Source organism: Lissotriton helveticus, chromosome 3_2, assembly GCF_964261635.1.
Source record: "Lissotriton helveticus chromosome 3_2, aLisHel1.1, whole genome shotgun sequence".
Taxonomy (NCBI): Eukaryota; Metazoa; Chordata; class Amphibia; order Caudata; family Salamandridae; genus Lissotriton; species Lissotriton helveticus.
The window spans coordinates 136,962,293-136,982,407 of record NC_136062.1 but is presented as its reverse complement, the minus strand read 5'-3'; the positions used below and the strand labels follow the sequence as shown (position 1 = coordinate 136,982,407).

Sequence of the window (20,115 nt, the reverse complement as noted above, 5' to 3'; positions counted from 1 at the left end):
GCTTGAACAGTACTTCTGAAGTTCTTTTTTTTTTTAAAAGGTTTAACTTTTTTCACAACAGAAAGCTGGAACCAGGATATCATTTTTGGCAATGTGTGAAGTTGATGGAAAGGGTAAATCCAAGTGACTTGGCATTAGGTGAAAGTTGGGGTTCAAAGCCATCAACGTTCATGTCCTTGAGCCTGGTTTGCACCATTTCTTGCTTGTTGTTCTTCGCAAATAACAGAAATTAGGTTTGGTCGGGTTGCACTACAGTTAGGTGTTGAATATCCTGGTAAGGATGAGGTGCAGGTAGAGTTTGAGATGTTGGATGCCTGGAGCAGAGGAAATCTTTGTGTAGAGTTGTGCATCATCAGCATGTTGCCGAATTTGGATGCAGTTATCTACAAGCAAAGCCCCAAGCCCGTACGACGAAGATTGATATCATTATGCAGTGGTGGGCCCCATCATTCCCAAGATGCGTACTATACAACACAAGAAGAGCCAGGGTGACTGTAGCAAAAGCCATTTTTACTTGGGTTTCTCTAGATTTGGGGATTTTTATGGACCAGCGTATCTGTAATTTCAAACTCTGGGCGGTGGGAGAATGCTATACAGTTTTCGTTGTATGTGATTTTCCTTAAAACTATGGTAACCGTTTGGCTATTTTGGATTGGAATGTGGACTTTTTTTGCACACCCACTTTAGGTGTGTACAGATTGTGCAGGCAGTAAAGAGCTAAATACCTTATAGTAAGCAAAAGTGAGGCCTTCATCACCCACATGAGGGACCAAAACCCAACATAAGGACTCAACAACATTTTGTGACACTGGGCAAGTTATCAATGTTCAAATGTAAGAATAAATTCTTACATTAATTAAGTGAGATGTCACTATGTCTGGTTACAGCAAGGTATAATTGCATAGTGTACAGATTTAAAAAGTGAACTAAAACCATGGGCATATATAAAAGGATATCTTGGATATGAAAGCTATGCGAGTCTGAGGCAGTTTATTAGCTGGTAAGCCGCTACAGTACTTCAATAACTGCTGCTTGTACCTCTAACACTGAAAAAGATACAAACAGCATTTTCAAGAAATAAAACTAATTAACAGGAATAAGTATCATTTGCACATTTAGATTTTTATTGCATATGTCACAATAGTTCATTTTATATAGATGGATATATGCCTGTCTTTCAGAAACTAGGTAAACATTTGTATGATTTGATGACTTTGGTTACCTGGTTGACTCCCTGCAGCAAAGCTTCAACTCTTAAACATTGTCAGTTATGGAAAAGGTATGAAGGAGTCCCAATTCCCCACTGGCCTATGCCAGGACAGTGGACTTTGTGGTTTGCAGGATCTTCTGGGCTACAGCCACTTGGCTGTGGTGTTGAAGTAAGTGGGCTTCTGTGATAACAAAATGAGTCTACTTTCTCTGGAAAGGTGCTTTGCAACTGGACAGTGAACGGAGATTTAGAATAGAAGTATGACAAGACAAAGAAGGACAAGACAAAGAAGAAGGCTGTTTGGGATTTCTGGCCTTCCCTAGCATTATTTTATTTATTTTATCTAGAAAGAAAGCATTAAGATCTTCACGCAGTTGAAGCAAGATTACGTCCTCATAACGCAAAAACAACAGTTTATGTACAGAATGCAGAACAATGTCATACATTCATCCCAGTACAGAGATCTGGGCCTAATTCGATAGTTTTTTTGCTCACCATGCCATTCCAGTTTGAACCCAGCCATATGCAAATCAGTCTTAACCCTGTACCCCATGGGAACAGTACAGCCCGAACTGCCAAGCCAAGTCTTCTCTGGACTGGAAACAAGCATTCTAGGACTAGTTTCGGGCTTTCAGCCCTCATCAGCCAGGATAGCTTGATTGCAGTGGCATGGAGAGCACGGGACTCACTTCTGAGCATACCCGTCCCACAAATGCAAAAACAACAGTTGATGGACAGTATGCAGAACAATGTCATACATTCAACCCCCGAAACAGAGATCTGGGCCTAAATCCATTGTTTTTTTGCTCACCATGCCAGTCCAGTTTGAACCCATTCATATGCAAATCAGGCTGATGATGGCCGAAAGCCAGAAACCGGTCCTAGGATGCTTGATTCTGGGCCAGGGAAGACATGGCTTGGCAGATCGGGCTGGACTGTTCCCATGAGGCACAGGGTCAAGACTGATTTGCATATGGCCATGTCTGAACTGGGGCGGCGTGGTAAGCAAAATAACGATGGATTAAACCAAGATCTGTTACTGGGGGTGAATGATTTGCCAATGTGCAACATTCCGTCCATCACCTTGTGTGTTTTGCTGTACGTCCTCATAACAGCATATGGAAGAGCTACATCTAAAGACTAGTTTCAAAAAATCTCGTAGAAAACATTTAGCCATTTGAATGGTGTTGCCTAAGGGTGCTCTTTTGCTACTTTAAAAGCCTTTTCGTAATCTCATTAGGTGTAGGCTTCCCTGGAAACTAATTAGCAGCGTTTCCACTAGATGGACTCCACTTAGTTGTCTAGTTTTGTTTTATTAACTTGGATTTTAAACCAAGGGTCTGCATGAGTTTTAATCATGTTGTACTGGGCTTGAAGGATAACACTATAATGTCAATTGAAAAGTGGAAAACAGGTCAACGGTTGCAATAGAAGGACCTTTAAAATCCACATAAAATGTTTCCCAAGGGAGATACTGCAAAAGTACTTTTGTAGGCGGTATTGTTGGCTTTTAATGGGTGAGTTAGGGAAGGTGCCAGCAAGAGAAGAAAATGACCCAGAAGTGGTGAGACCAAATACATTGATTGATATTCTCAATGAAAAAGTCAGTCGTTTTTTTAAAACAAAAATCTCATCCAATAAGTAGTCATTACAGAGCTTGAAGGAGTTTAACAATCTCTGAATCCTCATTTCCTTCAAGGTAGAGGAGAATTATTGTCAGTGGTCTCTAACGATAGGTTAAAGTCACCTATAATGGAGAAAGAGTTGTGTTAAACGGCTACATCCTCAACCAGGTCTACAACGGATTGAGGGTCAGATTATCTTTTTTCCTGTTGGGCTGCAACAAAGCAACCAGGCTGGAGGGAATTCAGATGCAAGCTGGATACTATATCACAGAATTTCACATCGGACTAGAACTTCAGGACGAGGTATAAGAGACACGTGCAAGTTTATCACTTTCAATCCAGTAGGATGAAAATGGTTCAGGGAATGTTATTCTACATTACTTTGCATTACTGTCTCTTATCGCTCTTCATTGCAAATCCTTTGCCTTCAGAACTAAACATGCACACATACTTGAAAGCTTACTGCGGAAACTCAAATAGCCAATTCTAACTGAACATACACTGTGGTTTTTGGCAAATCATGAAAGGTATGCAACATTTGTCATTCCCAAAATCCTTACTAATCAGTGAACATAAGAGCCCTGGCACTATAGAGTCAGGTACCGAGTGTTAAGACAAAACAGACGAGAAAGATGAAACATCTTGAACATACATGATCAAAAATATAAGATAGTTGTGCAATATAATTGGCAAAGTCATGTATATTTAAATAAGACTAACGGTATAGATATTGGTTATAAATAAACCACAACACATGAGAGGTCTAAAAGTCAAACACACGTTTAATGCAAAAAAAGTCACCAAGACATCAAAGTAATTCACAACTGTTGTTTCAGTGGACCAGAGTTCCCGCTCACATCACGTTGGGAGCACCCAATGATAAATGTCTAGACATCAAACACACCGTTTTATACACTTTTTCGCAATGCAGGTGAATAGAAGGAATAACATGATCAAAACTGTTACGTTCAGCGAGCCCTGTATAACGTGCAGGTAAGAGAATCGTCTTGTGAGGACAAAATAATGAAAGAAGTCCATGAAAGCAGATAGTAAAGTGAAAACAAATGCTGAGCGTTCTTGGTTTTGTGCTTTGTGCTTTGTTGGGCCAAGTTTTAAAACAGGGGTTCGTTTACTATAATATGCAAGACAATGTGCAAATGTCTGACATCAAAGAAAAGGACGTCTACATTTCAGAAATGCATGAAAGTTTGCAGTCATGTTCAACTTAGCGCACTCGTTCAGGAGGCATCAATTTTCATACCTCATGAACCAGTACACGAATCTGCAAACTTTATGCAAACTTTCATGCAAACGTATTTCAAAAGTAAAATATATCAGTGCATGATTAGGTACACTCAAGCAATAACATATTTAAAAGAGGGTAGTACTACAGTTATATGAAATAAATCAATTACAATTTCTCAATCACAAATATTTAAAGTTTTACCTGACATCAATATCCACTCCCTCTTCTTTGGACTGTTTTATGCCTTCGAGTATCGCCTCTACATAAGTTCTTTTCACCATACCTACATCACCACCACACAAAAATATGCATGTCAAACAGACTTAGAGGCAAATAAAAATAAGTATAGCGGTTTACTTTTTTGTGTTGAGTTCGTACTCATTGAAGTGGCATGTTGAGGCTCCTGTGATTTTACTTTGCACAAAAACTAAGCTTAAGGACACATAAAACATTTACATGTTAGGTGCTCTCCAAATAACATATCATTTTCTCTCAATGTCAGAAGACTAGTCAGGGTAGAAAATAGTGAGGAACCTCTACACCTCTAGTCGGTGCATCAGCCACTCTAAGTGGAGTGGGATGGGAGGATTTTAAAAGTCCTTGCAGACAGTGCAAGTTTTGAATCCCAGCTGGAGCAGTCACTTGACCTACTTACAAAGGTAAGAATGGCTGAGGGCCTCTGGCTCACTTGTGCCTCCTACACAGCCTCGGATCTACTATATCTTACTCACCAGAGCCCATCCTGGAGGCTGGTCACGGTACCAACACTATAATAATTTAAACTGATTTATTTCAAACAACTAGACAGCCTAACCATATCTCTTTCTCCACTAAAGGCATGACTGAATACTGTACATAGTTTCTTATCTTACCAACAATCGTTATCACTTACTTAGCCCTTCAAAACCAAACCTCATCCCAAACACAACTGCTAATTTATCTTTGCCTACTTCGCTTCCTACACAAAACCTTGCATAGATCGACGACTCTAAAATAACAGTTCCTTGCTAATTTATTCGTGTGAACTCCTCATTCTTTTTCGTCGACAATTTGTGTTTTTGGTGCTCTACCTTGTGTATGGGCCTGCTAAAAAAGTCACAGCCACAAGTGGTCTAATGTAATAGCATGCAGAACTGGGTACCATGGGGTTGCCACTGGAGACGAGCCTCACAGTTATAACAAGACCATTTTGAGGAAATAGTAAAAGTGCTGGTCACAGGGTCTTTTTTATAAACCTGAGTTATGGAACTGACTTTCCCCACAACTGAAAACAAATGTCAAGCAACTTAGAAAGGTACACTGTCCAACGACTGTAGTGCTGCAGGACTGTTCTGAATGAATATATATCCATCCGTTCTGCATTTGGATCTCAGAAATAGTGGTGGTGGTTAACAACTAATAGGTACTTTCGACTGACAATATCAAATGTGTGATAGATTTGCGTTACTAAGATGCATTTTTCGTACTTAAGAAATATGAAATATTGTGTAAGTACGTCAGCTTAACTTAATTAATGAGGTATTCATATGCATGGCTTAGTTTTAGTAACCTAGTTCTTCAGATGTGATGCACTAAAAAAACCTGGATAGGAGATGGTGATCCAAGCTTGTCTTGAAAGTTGCGAGTAGAAAATAGACCTACAGCCACCTAACTTTTTTTCAAGACTCTGGTTAATGATCAAAACAGTACTGCCAAACTGGTTAGCAGTAGGGAGTGTTGGAAGGAGCGAGCCTGTTCTTAAGCCACACCATTGCCCAAACTTGATTATAATCTGCGGGAGTTTCTGGAAGAATTTTAGTGTCAAACGATGCTTCCCCAGAACAAGATCAAACTGTTAGAAAAAAGGGACTGTAATGTTTGTTAATTAATAGAGCTTGGATAATACCTTACATGTTAGTACGTATTTTAGAAATCCATGCTTGGCCCACTGCACCAGACCCAGAAATGAAAGGAGGAGTGTCACCCCAATATATTTTGGTACTCTAGCCGTGGTATACTTGGTGCTCCAGCCAAACTTATTTCCATGCACACTTGCCAAACTCTACAGGGCTACAAAACGGTGGTGCTTCTGGCAGCTTATCTACAGAAACAGTCTTGGATAGAAGAACCCCATGTCTACTATGTTTGAAGGATTCCCCAATTACCTATCAGAGGAAACCAAGATGAGCTGTCCTAGCTTTGCCAGAATGTTTGCCCTCCAGAAGCTGTTTTTAACCTGTTCCGTGCTGCCGTCGGCCATTGGCCGACGGCAGCATTACCTCCCCAGTGCTGCCGTCGGCCAATGGCCGACGCGGCCTCGCCAGTTTTGCGGAAGTGCGGCACTTCCGCAAAATTGCGGCCGCCATTAAGGCGTTAAGAACAAGGAAAAGGAGTTTCCAGTCCTGGTCGATCAGGAAATTTGGACCAGCCCAGCTCAGAACAGCTGCCTGCCTTCTAGGGAAACTTGCCTATAAAGAGCCTTAAAAGAAGAAATTAGATGTTCTGGACCAGGGTAGGTTACTAATCAGTTTATATTATTTCCAATAGAAACTATGGAAGCCTTGCACGAGTTATGGTAAAGCATGTACAACATATTTCTAGAGGGCCAAGATATATTTCAGGAGGGCCAAGATCACAAAGAGTAGTCTAGAGGAAAACAATTTCAAACAATCTTCAAGAAACCATTCTAATTTTACAATCATTGCTTTGTAGAACATTTGCCTGATTTGAGGCATGCAAGTTTCATATTTGCAATTTGTAGAAGAACGTGATGGAACAAGAGTATCCATCTTACCAAGTAATTTCCCACTCCCTCATCCTGCTCTGAAATTGTTTATCCCACAAGAGCATTCCAACAGGTCCTACCACCCTGGAGCCCCGGCTCCATACAGCCGGTAGAATTTTTCACTAGAACCAACAACTACATCCATTATGGCTGTGTGTGTTTCTCAGTGGCCCAACATGGCCCTATTGACCGACAGTGAGCCTTTTTTGTACTCAAACTGTAACAATAATTGAGGACTTCCACTTTAAATACTCAACATGCACGCGCAGCTATGCCTGAACTCGGCTTCCAAGTTGGTTCTGGTCTTTTTCTGGCTACAAAAACTTTTTTAAGTGCAAAGGCAGAAATCTCAAATTCAACCATTTTCAGTCCAACCATGTGCATTGAAGTATCATCCACCTGGAAGGTAGCTCCAGTCAAGAAGGTGACACCTCCATCTGAGTTCATAAGATAGTCTCCCATATCAAGATATTCTGAATTTTATGGCAAGACCGGAGGCTAATATTATGCAATCCTCTTTATTGCGCCACCCACAGCAGCATTTTCACCGAACATAGAACAGAAAGAAAGTTCTTTAGAACATTAACAAAGAGCCAGAACCTCCATGACTCTTCCTTCTTTTTTGCTGCTGCCCATAAGATAAGTCATGTTTTTAATTTCTCTATAACTAAAAAGTTTGAATGAGTCATGGTTTTGTGTTAACAGCAGTTTTGAAATGGCTTACATGTTGAGAACAAATTTCTGAGTATGGATGATTCTCTAGGATATTAATTTTTTCATGAGAATGAGATTTAAACACAGAGAGAGTCTGTCTATTTTTGTATAATTTTACTCGTAATTTAATCTTGTTAGCTCAAGCTTAAGTTTATTTTTAAAAGAAAACTCTTAACCGCTTTTAATGTGTTAAATATCTTAATGTGTTGTCAAGGTCAAAAGAGTTCGGTGTAGAGGTTTATTTGTCTGTTTTTATTTTAAAGATTTAGTGCAAGCAAGTTGAGGCAATTTTTCTAACATTATTTCCACGCGTGGAGCTCTCAACCAAATGCATGTTTTTCAAATGTTTAAATAATATTTAGCGTTGCATAGCACGAGCTGGTTCAAGCTGAAGGACGTCACAATGATGGTCCTGTTCACGAGCCTTACTGTACAATGATTGATGAAGTCAGCAGTGACATGATGCTTACACACACGTACAACGTAGAGGCTGACGTGCGCAGGTGCACTTGAGTCAGTTTCTCGATCGGGAGAATCTGACAGGATTTTAGCACGGAGGTTGCTGGTTTGGTTAAGGCGCATGTAGCAAGTAGGATTGATTTGAAATTGTAGAACAGTCTGAGGTATTTCGGTTCTTTATTAGTATAGGAAAGGGAGAATTGGAGGACTTATATTTTAATAGTTGTTTATTGATATTTTTACTAATTAGAATTCGTTTATTTAGTGAGTTTGTAATTATGTCAGAGGTTAATGCTATAACTCAAGGAGAATTAAGCATGGAGAATAGAGAATTAAGGTTATGTTATCAAAGTTTGCTTCTGATTTAGATTCAAGAATGGATAAAACATTTAAAAAGAGTAGTGGTCTTCCTTCTTAAGAGGAGCATTTTTGGTCAGCTGGTGAAGCTCCAGTGTTGGAGAAGAAAGGTGGGAAGGTAAACAGGAAGAGAAAGAATGTGGATTCTAATGGGTTGAAAGGTAAAAAAGCAAAAGCTGCATACCCTAACTCTGGATTTTCGTGAAAACATGCAAAACAAGCAGGTGTCGAGGACACACATGGTGACCTAGAAAGAGGTCAAGGTAGTAGAAGGCATACTACAGTGTTATGTGATGAGTCTTCGGGTAGTGCAGAAATATAGTTACGTTGTTTGTCTGAATTCGATTCAGATGTTGAATTTGTGGATAAAGTTAAAAACAATGAGGCTAAGACAAAAGAAATGTCTGACGAGAGTGCTGGGGTCATGGATCCTTTAGGGAAGTCTATGTTTGATCCTATGACGATAAAGCACCCGTGATCACCTGAATGGAGCCTGGCTCCACATGTTGCAGAGTATGTCCAGATGTGGCTCAAAAAGCAGATTCCAAAGGACGAGAGGTTGAGACTCCGTTCAGTGTGTCCTAAACCAAGTCTAGCAAATAAGATTGGTTTGACGCCTGAGTTAGATGCAATGATTGCCTTTGTAGCAAAAGGTGGGAAAGATCCAAAGAAAGGATTGGATAAAGGGTTAAAGATGTGTCAGGACAGGTTGCTTGACGTAACAAGACCACTAACAAAAATATTCGATATGGCTGAAGAGTCCTATGTTAATAAGAAACGACTGGACATAGATGAACTAAGAGAATGGATACATGTGCAGTGTGTTTTGTTGGGGAATGCAAACACCGCAATTTCTGTTGAAAGAAAAAAAGTATTCTCTTAAAAATTGATCCAAAATTGGTGGAATTAGCCAACAATGAGAGTGGATCTGATGCAAATGGAATGCTTTTTGGTGAGGCATTTATAAAAGAAATTCTCTTAAAAATGGATCCAAAATTGGTGGAATTAGCCAACAATGAGAGTGGATCTGATGCAAATGGAATGCTTTTTGGTGAGGCATTTATAAAAGAAATTAGCAAATATGTGGGTGCTTTCAGTTCTTTGGTGAAATCTGAGAGGGATATTATGAAGGTTTTTGACTGTCGGATTTTCGGCAGGGCCGGGAGAAGTAGAGGTCGTTTTCCCGGCCGTGGAGAGGAATCACAAGGCCTATTTTGTGAGGGGATTTAGAAATTACAACTACAACTATCAACAACAGTCTGGATATCAACCCGGAGTTTTCTATCCCCAGAAGGAGAGAGGAAATTCAAGGGGAAATAGGAGATCAAGAAGGTCAGGTAAGACAAGACCTTTTTGTTACCCAAGTAAAGTTGGGCGACAGACTTGCCCAGTTTTACAAGAATTGGTGTATGTTAACAAGGGATCCTTGGGTGTTGCAGACGATTTTGGGTTATCGAATAGACTTCATAGAAGATCCGATACAGTTTTGTTACCCACCAATGATCAAGTTCAACTCGGAGCTGTCAGGGTTGGGAGAAAAAGAAGTAAAGGAATTGTTAATGAAATGAGAGATTGTGGAAGAATTGGAAACATATGCAGGATTCATAAGCAACATTTTCTTGGTAGAAAAGAAAGGGAAGGGTGTGAGACCTGTGATAAATTTGAAGAGTCTCAACAACTGGGTAGAGTACCAACATTTCAAGATGGAGGGTTTGCATATGTTGAGAGATATACTTCAGACAGGGGATTGGATGACCAGTCTGGATCTGAAGGACGCATATCTGACATCCGATATGGATAGAACATCAGAGATTTCTGAGGTTCAGATGGGGAGGAAAATTATGGAAGTTTGTTTGTCTCCCCTTCGGTCTTTCCTCGGCCCCTTGGTGTTTTACAAAGATGCTATGTCCAGTTGTTTCATATTTGAGAGAGAGAGGAGTTTGTTTGATAATTTATTTAGACAACATTTTGATTATGGACCAGGGGAAGAGGAGAGTGGAAGAATACACAAAGTTAGCTATGAACCTTTTGGAAAGTCTAGGTTTTATTGTGAAAAGAGAAAAGTCATGTTTAACCCCAAGTCAAGAAACACAGTTTTTAGGTTTCATGATAGACACTATTAAAGGTCAGTTGAGGTTACCATTAGACAAGATAAAGAAAATAAGGAAGAAAATTCGAAGGGTTTTGTCTATGAATGTTATTTCTTTGAGGATGTTGGCGAGAATTGTAGGTCTTTTATCTTCAACAATACAAGCTATTTTTCCAGGACCTCTGAATTATCGTGCTCTTCAGAGATTGAAGGGCAGTCATTTAAGGCATGGTATGAAATATTCTCAGGAGATTACTCTTTCTGGAGAGGCGAGATCAGAATTAAATTGGTGGCTAAGGAATATGGAGGCATGGAATGGGAAAGCAATTTTCGGAGTAAATCCGGAATTGATAATAGAGTCGGATGCAAGTGTCATGTATTCCTATAGGTTCTGAATCGATTCCCCTATTCCTGACCCTATTCTGGTTAAACTAACTATCAAGTTAACTAACAGTCAGCCCATGAGGCAGAAAACCCCCATGATGCAGATACCGTTATCTGACGCAGTCACACTACGGCACAGGAACGTGTTATCTGATTAGGTCATAACGCTTGAGATCTAATTAGACAAGCGACATTCCTCCAGCCCCTGATAAGGCATACGACGTTCTCATAACAAATCAAACCTATGACAACCTGGAAAATCCGTGCGGCCATTGTTTTGATTTCACAGAGAACTTCAGTAAAAGAATGTGCTAACGAGCAAGTCGTATGACATCTTTATTGACGTATCTATGTCCATCCTTACGTCAATCTCGGCACCTTTAAGGTATAAATATTGCCGATCTTGCCCTATGCAAACACACGCGCGGTGACGAGACGGAGCAGCCATACTTGCCGAAGCCCAGAAGCAGAGCAGACCCCGCTGGCAGCATCCCCGCCTTCCTGACGCGCTGAGAGACGCGCTGCTATCTCCTACCGAGAGACCCAGCACCGGCGCTTTCGGGCAGCCCTCGCAGGCAGCCTGGAATATCGAGACCAGAGAAAGAGATACCATTCCTCATTCATCCTAACTTCCAGGTACAGAACTGAATAACCCCTCACAGAGAATTCTTTAGTTATTCACTTGGCAAAAACAAACTTAACTTAAACTGTAACTTTCTATTCCCGCCCACGCATTAGACTTAGGTCAGGTACACGGGGTAGGCGTATTTAGAAACACCAGTTGAGTACGTTTAGTCAAATGTATATGTGTATGTAAATATATTTTAATCATTTTAAACATCATATGGCTCAGAAACCATATCAATGTTTTTACAGTATTATTTTATACTATTGCTTTTAATGTATGCACTTTACTTAACTATAAGTATTGCAATAATATCGATCCATTTCTCTTGTACGAGAAAAGAGACTGATCAATAAATAACACCTTTTTATTGAACACGCCCGTCTCTTCCTTTTCTCTACAATCTGATGAGACTAAGAATGCACGTACTGACTGAGTAAAATAATTGCCTTGTGCTCACACGACTCTGGAGATACACTCTTGATTAGGGGAGAGCAAAGTTGTCATGTTCTATGGTTGTCAGAAACTAAATCCCTTCTTGTCTAATCAGGGGAGTTAATTCTTTCCTGAACATTCGAGAAAGTTTCTAGCGAACTCTGAGCTACGCTGGCAAACCCAAAACTTAAGTCTAGTATCGACAGTAGTAGACCTAGTTAACGTCTGGCCTAGGCCTTTACTGCTGTAGGTATTATTCCAATGCGCAGAGCCTATTGGGAAGATAGGAACTACACTACATGGCGCCCAACGCGTTTGGAAAGGGCGATAAAACTAACGTAAGACATTTAGAGTAACTCAGTCGTGCTTTCTCACTCAGACCCCTTTTCCCAAATACTCCAAAGACGTCTGGAGTGGGTGAAAGGTAATATCCTCCAAAACCTCGCAGGAGGGAACTCCTATGTAAGGTTCTTGGTTTAGTCAACGTTAAAGGATACACTGTTCCAAAATATTGTGCATCTAATCTTTGTTACATAAGAAACCTGATCTGCAAACAAAAAGAATAACCTTTCTAACAGTAAAATGTCAGAAAGTGATGACGAAAGAGAGGCAGTTAGATTAGCAGCTGAAATAGTAGCAGCTGATACTGCAGCACTAGATGCGGACGGGGATATAATACTCATCCCGGTCGCCAAAAGGAAATCTATAACCTTAAAACTTATAGAAAATGGACTGACACCTAGAGGTGGCACAGTCATATTCGTAATTGAGGCACACGAATATCGGCAGACAGAGGTATACTATACATGGATACATTTTCAAGCAGCAAATGCTGTAACAAAGTACTTCCACTATTACAAAATAGAGGTTCCACCCGACATTTACACTCCTTTCGAGGAGGTGGAAGTACCACTCAAATTCCAAGAGCATTTGCTCTTATTTGATGGCGCCCTAATACATAATAATCACATCACCAGGCTCGGTCCTTTAGGTAGACCAGGAGCAACGTGGCCGGTCTTAGCCGGATACACACCACACCCAGACATCGAAGGAATGTCTACAGGAGAGCTGTTAATACAGCTAAAACAATTACTAAAAATTCATAGACAATTAGTCCAGTATGTAATGCGGACTTCAACAATTCAGCCAGCGATTAAACTTCCACAGCTGACCCCTCACCAGGGGAACACAAATAAAATCACACCACAGAACATCCAATCCTGCCTAGGTAAAGTTCCGGCTAAACGGGAACAGATACCATTCTGGTTGGCACAGAAAATCACCCAAATAGAGGCGGTGTTTCCTGATACCACCCCGCTAGAAAAACACAGGATTCTGACTATATGTCTCCCAATGGGAATCGCACCACACATAGAGGACTGTGACACTTGGGGTACAGTCTTTGCTTCAATCTACACAAAAACGCACGGTGTTCCATCCATTTCGGTAATACCAGATGTGCTAAAACAAATTCAAGATGAATACGGTCCAGAACCAGCTTTAACTCTTGGTATGAAATTACTGAAAGACTTCAAGCAGGTCTCGGCTATATTATTAGCCAATATAAAAGGTGAAGCAGCAAACGTGGCGATCCGCCAGAGGTTAAAAGAGACAGATATAGCAGACCAACCAGCTGAAATTGCCAGAATCATAGAAAAATCTTATGAAGAACTAGGTAGAGATAGTTTAGGTGGAATACCAGTAAAACCGCAACTGACTGAAAGTCCAGAAAAAATATTTTTTAATAATAATTCACCAAAAAAGAACTGGGATGGAAACAAACAATCCAATCCAAAAGAAAAGAAATTCCAGTCCCGAGGAAGGTCTCCTAGGCGAAGGGAGAAATCTCCGAACCAGAGACACAGGTCACCCCAGAGTGACCCCTCTGGGAAAAGATATAACCTTAGAAATAGGGATAATATTAAAAAACCTGATAGATATCAAGACATTGATACACGTCCCTCTCAATCTTTTCAGACTTCCTCGCAGAAATCGGAAAGAAGAGGACGATCAGAACAAAGAGAAGAGCACGCCAAGTCCAAAGACAAGGAACCTGCTCAACAAAAAAAGAAATTACAATTTCCAAAAAAGAAGGTAGCCAGTATCAAGGTAGTTAATGCCGAGAATACTGAGGACACAACTGAAAAACGGAGAGTGGGCTCAGACAATGCTAGACAGCGCAGCAGAAGTGAGCATAGCTCGCAAAGTCCTTATGAATCATCTGGAGACAGTGGACACGAATGAATATCTTCAAGTGGAAACTGCAGACACCAGAGTTAGCAAACCCCACAAGATATACGAGATAACATTACGTATAGAGGGAGATAAGACTAGGAAAATAAGGGGACTATTTTGGGATAACCTCTCCAAGGGTTATGACATCCTTCTAGCTGAAAAAGACTGGCCACCAGAGTTTGTCAGGGAGTGCCCTCATGGCGAAGAAGTGATTATGCCTGCCTTCTCGAATCAAATCCCGATTCATAAAAAATACACACTTGCTAGAAAGTGGGCAGTGGCCTTAGCACCTGCTTTATATAAAAATCATGTAGGATGGGATGAGGATTCTCCTCCTCACAAAATCCAGTTAAAATCACAACCTACTGCACAAAGGCAGTACCCAATTAAGCAAGAAGCTAAAAAACAGGTAAATGAAATACTAGATCAGCTAGAATACCAGGGGGTGATTGAAACTTGCACCTCACAAATGAACAATCCTTTGTTTCCGGTCTCCAAACCAGACAACTCATATCGTCTAGTTTTGGATTACCGACACCTTAACACATGTTGCAAAACCTTTGCAGTGCAAAACTCACACAGTGCTGCACTAATGAATAACATAGTGCGCAAAAAATACAAAACAACCTTGGACATCTCCAATGGATTCTTTTGTCAAAACATAGCACCAGAGAGCAGATATTTAACTGCATTCTCAGTAAATGGCACTCAAAAGCAATTCTGTCGGTTAGCCCAGGGGTACAAGAACAGCCCGGGGGTATTCTCAGCGAGAGTAACAGAATTACTACAGCTATATGATGATGAAGCATTATCTTATGTCGATGACATTTACTTAACAGATGATGACTTGGAGACTCACTTGAAAAGAGTGAACACCATAATACTTGGGTTCGCTGCAGAGGGTTACAAATTCAACTTTAAAAAGTCCAGAATTGCCCATCTGACAGTCCTGTTCTTAGGATATGAGTTATCAAGTGAAGGTAAAAGCCTGGCTGACAATTTCCTAGAGAAATGTGCCGTAATCCAAGCTCCTAAAACACTAAAAAACCTACAGTCAATTCTAGGCTTCCTAAATTTCGGAAGAACATACATTGCAAATTACGCAGAAAGGGTCAAACCCCTTTATGATCTAATTAAACCAGACTTTAAAAGATCCAATTGGACTCAAACACACACAGAGATTTTGAGATCCTTACAAACAGACATGCTAATTAAAACAAAATTAGAAACACGTGATAACACACGCAATCTTGTGATTCGAGTCATCCCAGGGAGATGCGGATTCACATACCTAACCTCTAATGAGGGAGAAAAGGTACCAATTGCATTCAAATCACACTTGTACACTAAGGCTGAAATGAAATTTAGCCCAACGGAAAAAATTCTTACAGCAACACAGACAGCTAAAGCAAAAGAACGAGCCCTGGCACAAGGTAAACGAATAGTAATCGTGACACCAATACCAGCCTTAGAGGCGGTAACAAAGGCAAGTATTCCAAATGCTAAAGCACTCCATCCAAGATGGATACAATGGGCTAACTCTCTTGCTGCAACAGACGTGGTGTACGAATTTGATCCTTACTTAAAAACACAAGAATTTCTCCAATATGAATTTGAATGTCCTCCGCCAACCGAAATTCTGCCTCTAGATCACTACGGCTGTATAATATATACAGACGGATCAGCACAACCCGCAGTAGGGGGTAAACAAGCTTACAGTGCTGCGTGCGCGATTGTTAAAGGTCGTTGGCACGAAGGGAAATTTAAACCAACCCTCACTAAAACACAATCCCTAGGAGATTGTACAGCTCAGCGAGCTGAACTACTAGCATTCAAGATGGCGCTTGAAAATACCGATCGAGAATTCCCCACACTCATAGTGTGCGATTCGTATTATTGCGTTCAGTCTTATAATGAATACTTGCAGATCTGGCTTCAGAACGGTTTCAAGGATGCGAAAGGTGGCACAATCAAGCATAAAATGCTCTGGGAACAAGTAGCTCTTTTACAAAAAGAACTACCAAAGACTCACGTGATACATACACTGAGTCATCAACGTGATGGCGTTCACGTTGCAGGGAATTCATTGGCTGATGAGGCCGCGAAGGCAGCTGTGCAAACGGCTTCCGTAGCTGCCGTCACCCGGTCAAAAACAAAAATAGACAGCGAAATATTACAAGCTGTCAGCGCTTCAGAAAAGGATTCGATAGAACCACTCCCTAAAGGCTTTCCAGTAAAATACTCATACATAACTGATGCAAACAATGTTCCTTTTGCTCGAATCCCTGGAGTGGGGGATAGGGCAATTCCAAACATGGAACATAGGTTAGGACTAATAATAGCGGCACACGAAGGGCTTGCTTCTATTCATGCTGGCGTCTCAGCCACAGTATCATTATTAAAACAGAGATACTGGTGGCCACAAATGAGAAGACAAACGAGGAACTATGTTCTAGCATGTGAAATATGTCAAAAAATGAAAGTATCAACGGTGAGACGTCCAGCGCAGACGCCCCTTCTAATCTCAGATAAACCATTAGCCTGTGTTTATCTAGACCACTGCGGTCCCTTATAAAGGGATGGTAACTATAAATATATCTTGGTTGCAGTGGACTCATGCACGAGATTTATATGGATGTGGCCCCAGCGAACGGCTGACGCCAGAACTGTTATAAAAGATTTGCGAGTCTTTATCGGCACATACGCAATTGGCATGCTGCATTCGGACAATGGTCCTGCTTTTAGCTCTCGGGCTTATAAGGAGGCCATGGTCAGCATGGGCGTGCAATTGCGGTACTCTTGTCCATTTCACCCTGAGGGGAACGGAATTGTTGAAAGAAAAAACCGTGACATAAAGCAATCTATAACGGCAAAGGTATTAGGTTCGGGAGCTGGGTGGGTCAAACATCTAATAAGTGTCCAACGTAGTCTAAATAACTTGCCAAGAAATTCTCTGAAGGGATTCAGTCCGTACGAATTATTATTTGGAACTAGAATGATTATCTCTGACCTCGACAGTCAGACTTCAGTGGTTAAAGAAAAAAGCTTTGATGTCAAAGACCGTTTGGCTATTTTGCAGGACTTAAACAAAACAAGAAAAGACCTGAGCAACATACAGTTGAAACAACAGCCAACAACCACTGAAGAATCACCACCTGTCCCAGCAAGACCTGTCTGGATTCCAAAAGTCGGGGATCTAGTCAGGGAGAAGATCGCGGTAAAGAAGGAATTTGGGCCTTCTTACAGAAAAGCAGTTCCTGTCTTGTCTGTCAACGGGACAAGATCAGTTGTACTACCGCCACTTGCTGGTAAAAAGGAGAACCGAGTTGTATCCATCGACCTGGTAAAACCACAACATGTGGCCGATAATAAACAGTAGGCCAAGTGGACTCCCAATAAGTAGCAGAACACCAAGGTTTGCTACCAGTACAGAGGTCCTAACAAAGAGGCTCATCACATTCGAAACGCCTACAGAAGAACAACAAGGACTATGCAACAATGCAATAGAACTCAGACCTCTGAAAACCCAAATAAAAACATTTAGCAGAGACACACCAATCTATAATGAAGTACCAGGTGACAATTCAAGAAACAAAAATACTGAACCAATTGGAACAATTGACAGAACTGCATCCGGCTACTTCATCAACTTCGATGATTCCTCTGAAAGCCTCAGTGAATCCAAGACACAGCCATCATCAAAATCCTTTAAAGACAAAGCTAAGGAACTTTTGAACCAACTGAAAGAAACATATCTGATTTCTCCATGGATTGAATTTTGGGTGGGTTTTGGTGCATTTATCCTCATACTTTGGCTCATCATGGTATTAACTTTGGGACGCTTCATTGAGGGAAAATATGCTAAAATGGACACAGCAAGTCAGAACATCAACTTGGTCCTCAAACCACACACGTCTTCACACGTCGAGAAAAGAGAACTTTCTTCAGCCAACTTCACAGCCAATCCTATACCTGGTGGGGTAGCCTGGGACAACACTGACTATGAAATTTATGGTCCGGTCGAGATCCTGAAATATCCACACCAAATCAAGATCTCCTTGAGTGACTTTGCAAAACCAAACTCATTTGCTGATGATTGGGACTTCGAAAGCATTAATAACATGATGTCTGATTTAGTAATGTCTGCTAAATTAAAAAAAAAATGATTATTTGCAAGGTTCTACAAATTATGACAGTATGTATTGCTATAACCACTATGGTAATCACTTTTTACATAAATCTGCACAACCTAGAAATGTTTTAAATTATAATCAATGGGAACATTGTGCAACACCTCCAAAAGGGAGCTCAAGAACCGTTTACGACAAATATTCATATTTTTCAGGTTTTAACACAAGTAATGCTGAAACATTTTATTTTAAATTGTCAAACAAGACAGGGATGAAAACCATGATAACCAACACAAAGTTGATATATTCAGATTCGTTCTTCGAAGAAATGAATACTTTTGGATTTGATTATTGGGACAAAAATGTTGATTTGAAAAGTGTTTGGGGTACAAAAGAATGGCAAGTACAGGGTTTAGAAGCTTTGTTTAGAGCTTGCATGATCCCAGAACAAATGATATTTTTAAATGACACTGTTCAACAAACCACCTGTCTTGGCCTAGCCAAAATCAAAGATTTAAATAAACCGTCTATTCCAAAGCCAACAATGTTTAGCAATAGCTCTGATACGGATGAAGAGAGACGTAAACCATATATTAAACCAAAACAGAACACGTCCTGATTGGAAACAATGGTTAATCTGGCCCACAGATACAAATAACTCAAGACAGATTCCTGAATAAAACACAGGGGTTCAAAATGACCAGGCCAGACCCTAGATATCCCCAAAGACATCACCCAGGGATAATAACAACCTACAGTGTGGGCAAATTATGCCTTCAGTGGCTACAAACTTCCACACTGCCTGAAATTAAGCAACACCTAACTTTACTTACTGATGGTGCTGACTTGCGTGATTTCATAATGGGACCACGCAAACAGCGTCAAAAGCGTTTCATAGCAGCCTCTGTATATGCAGCATACAATGAGGCCTGGAAGGTTAATCAAATTGAAACAGCAGAAAGAATACGGGAAATTGACCGTATTAATTTGGAAAAATCACTTTCTGTAGTGGACAATGGGTTAATGACTCTGTCCTCCAGAATTTTTTCATTGGACAGCATTGTGTCTTCAGCAATCGATATATTATCGCAAGACTTACTGTTATTACAACATGGTCAGTCACAATTGCGTTCTATTGTACAGCTTGGCTGGACGTTACAAAATCTGCGTTCAGGCTACGTGCCTTGGCGTTTAATCAACACAACGTCACTATTCCAAATCTTTAACCTTACTGATAGACAAATCGGTATGGCGCAAAAGGGTGCTGATTATACAATCTTGAGCATTGAAAAACTAGAAAGATTACCAATGACAATGTCAGAACGACCTGTCAGTGAATGGATAATCCACGGAATCATAAATATTCCAATCTCAACCTTCAGGTTTCAATACTGCCAAAAATATATACAGGCTGGCATGTACGAGAAATTGGGAAAGGGGTACCTTAAAACAACTTGGAACCTGCCCTATTCACATGCATGTGTCAGTAATAAAGGACAGAAAGTGTTTCTTAGTGGCAACAATTGTGCTATGTCACTAAGCGGCACGCTTCTGTGTAACGGAATTAGTTTGCATGGAGCCTGTGAAGGGAATTCATACAACCTTTCATGTCACCAGCAAGGCGCACCTGCAACTGAAATAGAACCATTCTTTCAAAGACTCTATAATGGGAGTTATATTCTTATTGTAGACCGCAAATGTTGTAGTCTTATGCCCGGGACTCCTTATCTAGTCACTACGACTGCGAAGGTCAAGTGCTGTGGACGTTCTTTGTTCCCCAGCTCCTTTCCAGACAGGGAGGCAAGGGCATGGCCCAGTTTGAAAATTACTTCTATTCGAATA

The 20,115-nt window shown here is 40.6% G+C and overlaps 1 protein-coding gene across 1 annotated transcript in view; it reads right to left on the bottom strand.

Moving 5' to 3' along the window:
* The window catches only part of MAPDA (N6-Methyl-AMP deaminase), a 173,548-nt gene that overhangs the window by 85,294 nt on the left and 68,139 nt on the right, over positions 1 to 20,115 (bottom strand). The window contains exon 5 of the mRNA XM_078684933.1: positions 4,283 to 4,364. Coding sequence (XP_078541059.1) covers positions 4,283 to 4,364 — 82 coding nt within the window. The remainder of the gene's footprint in view (positions 1 to 4,282; positions 4,365 to 20,115) is intronic.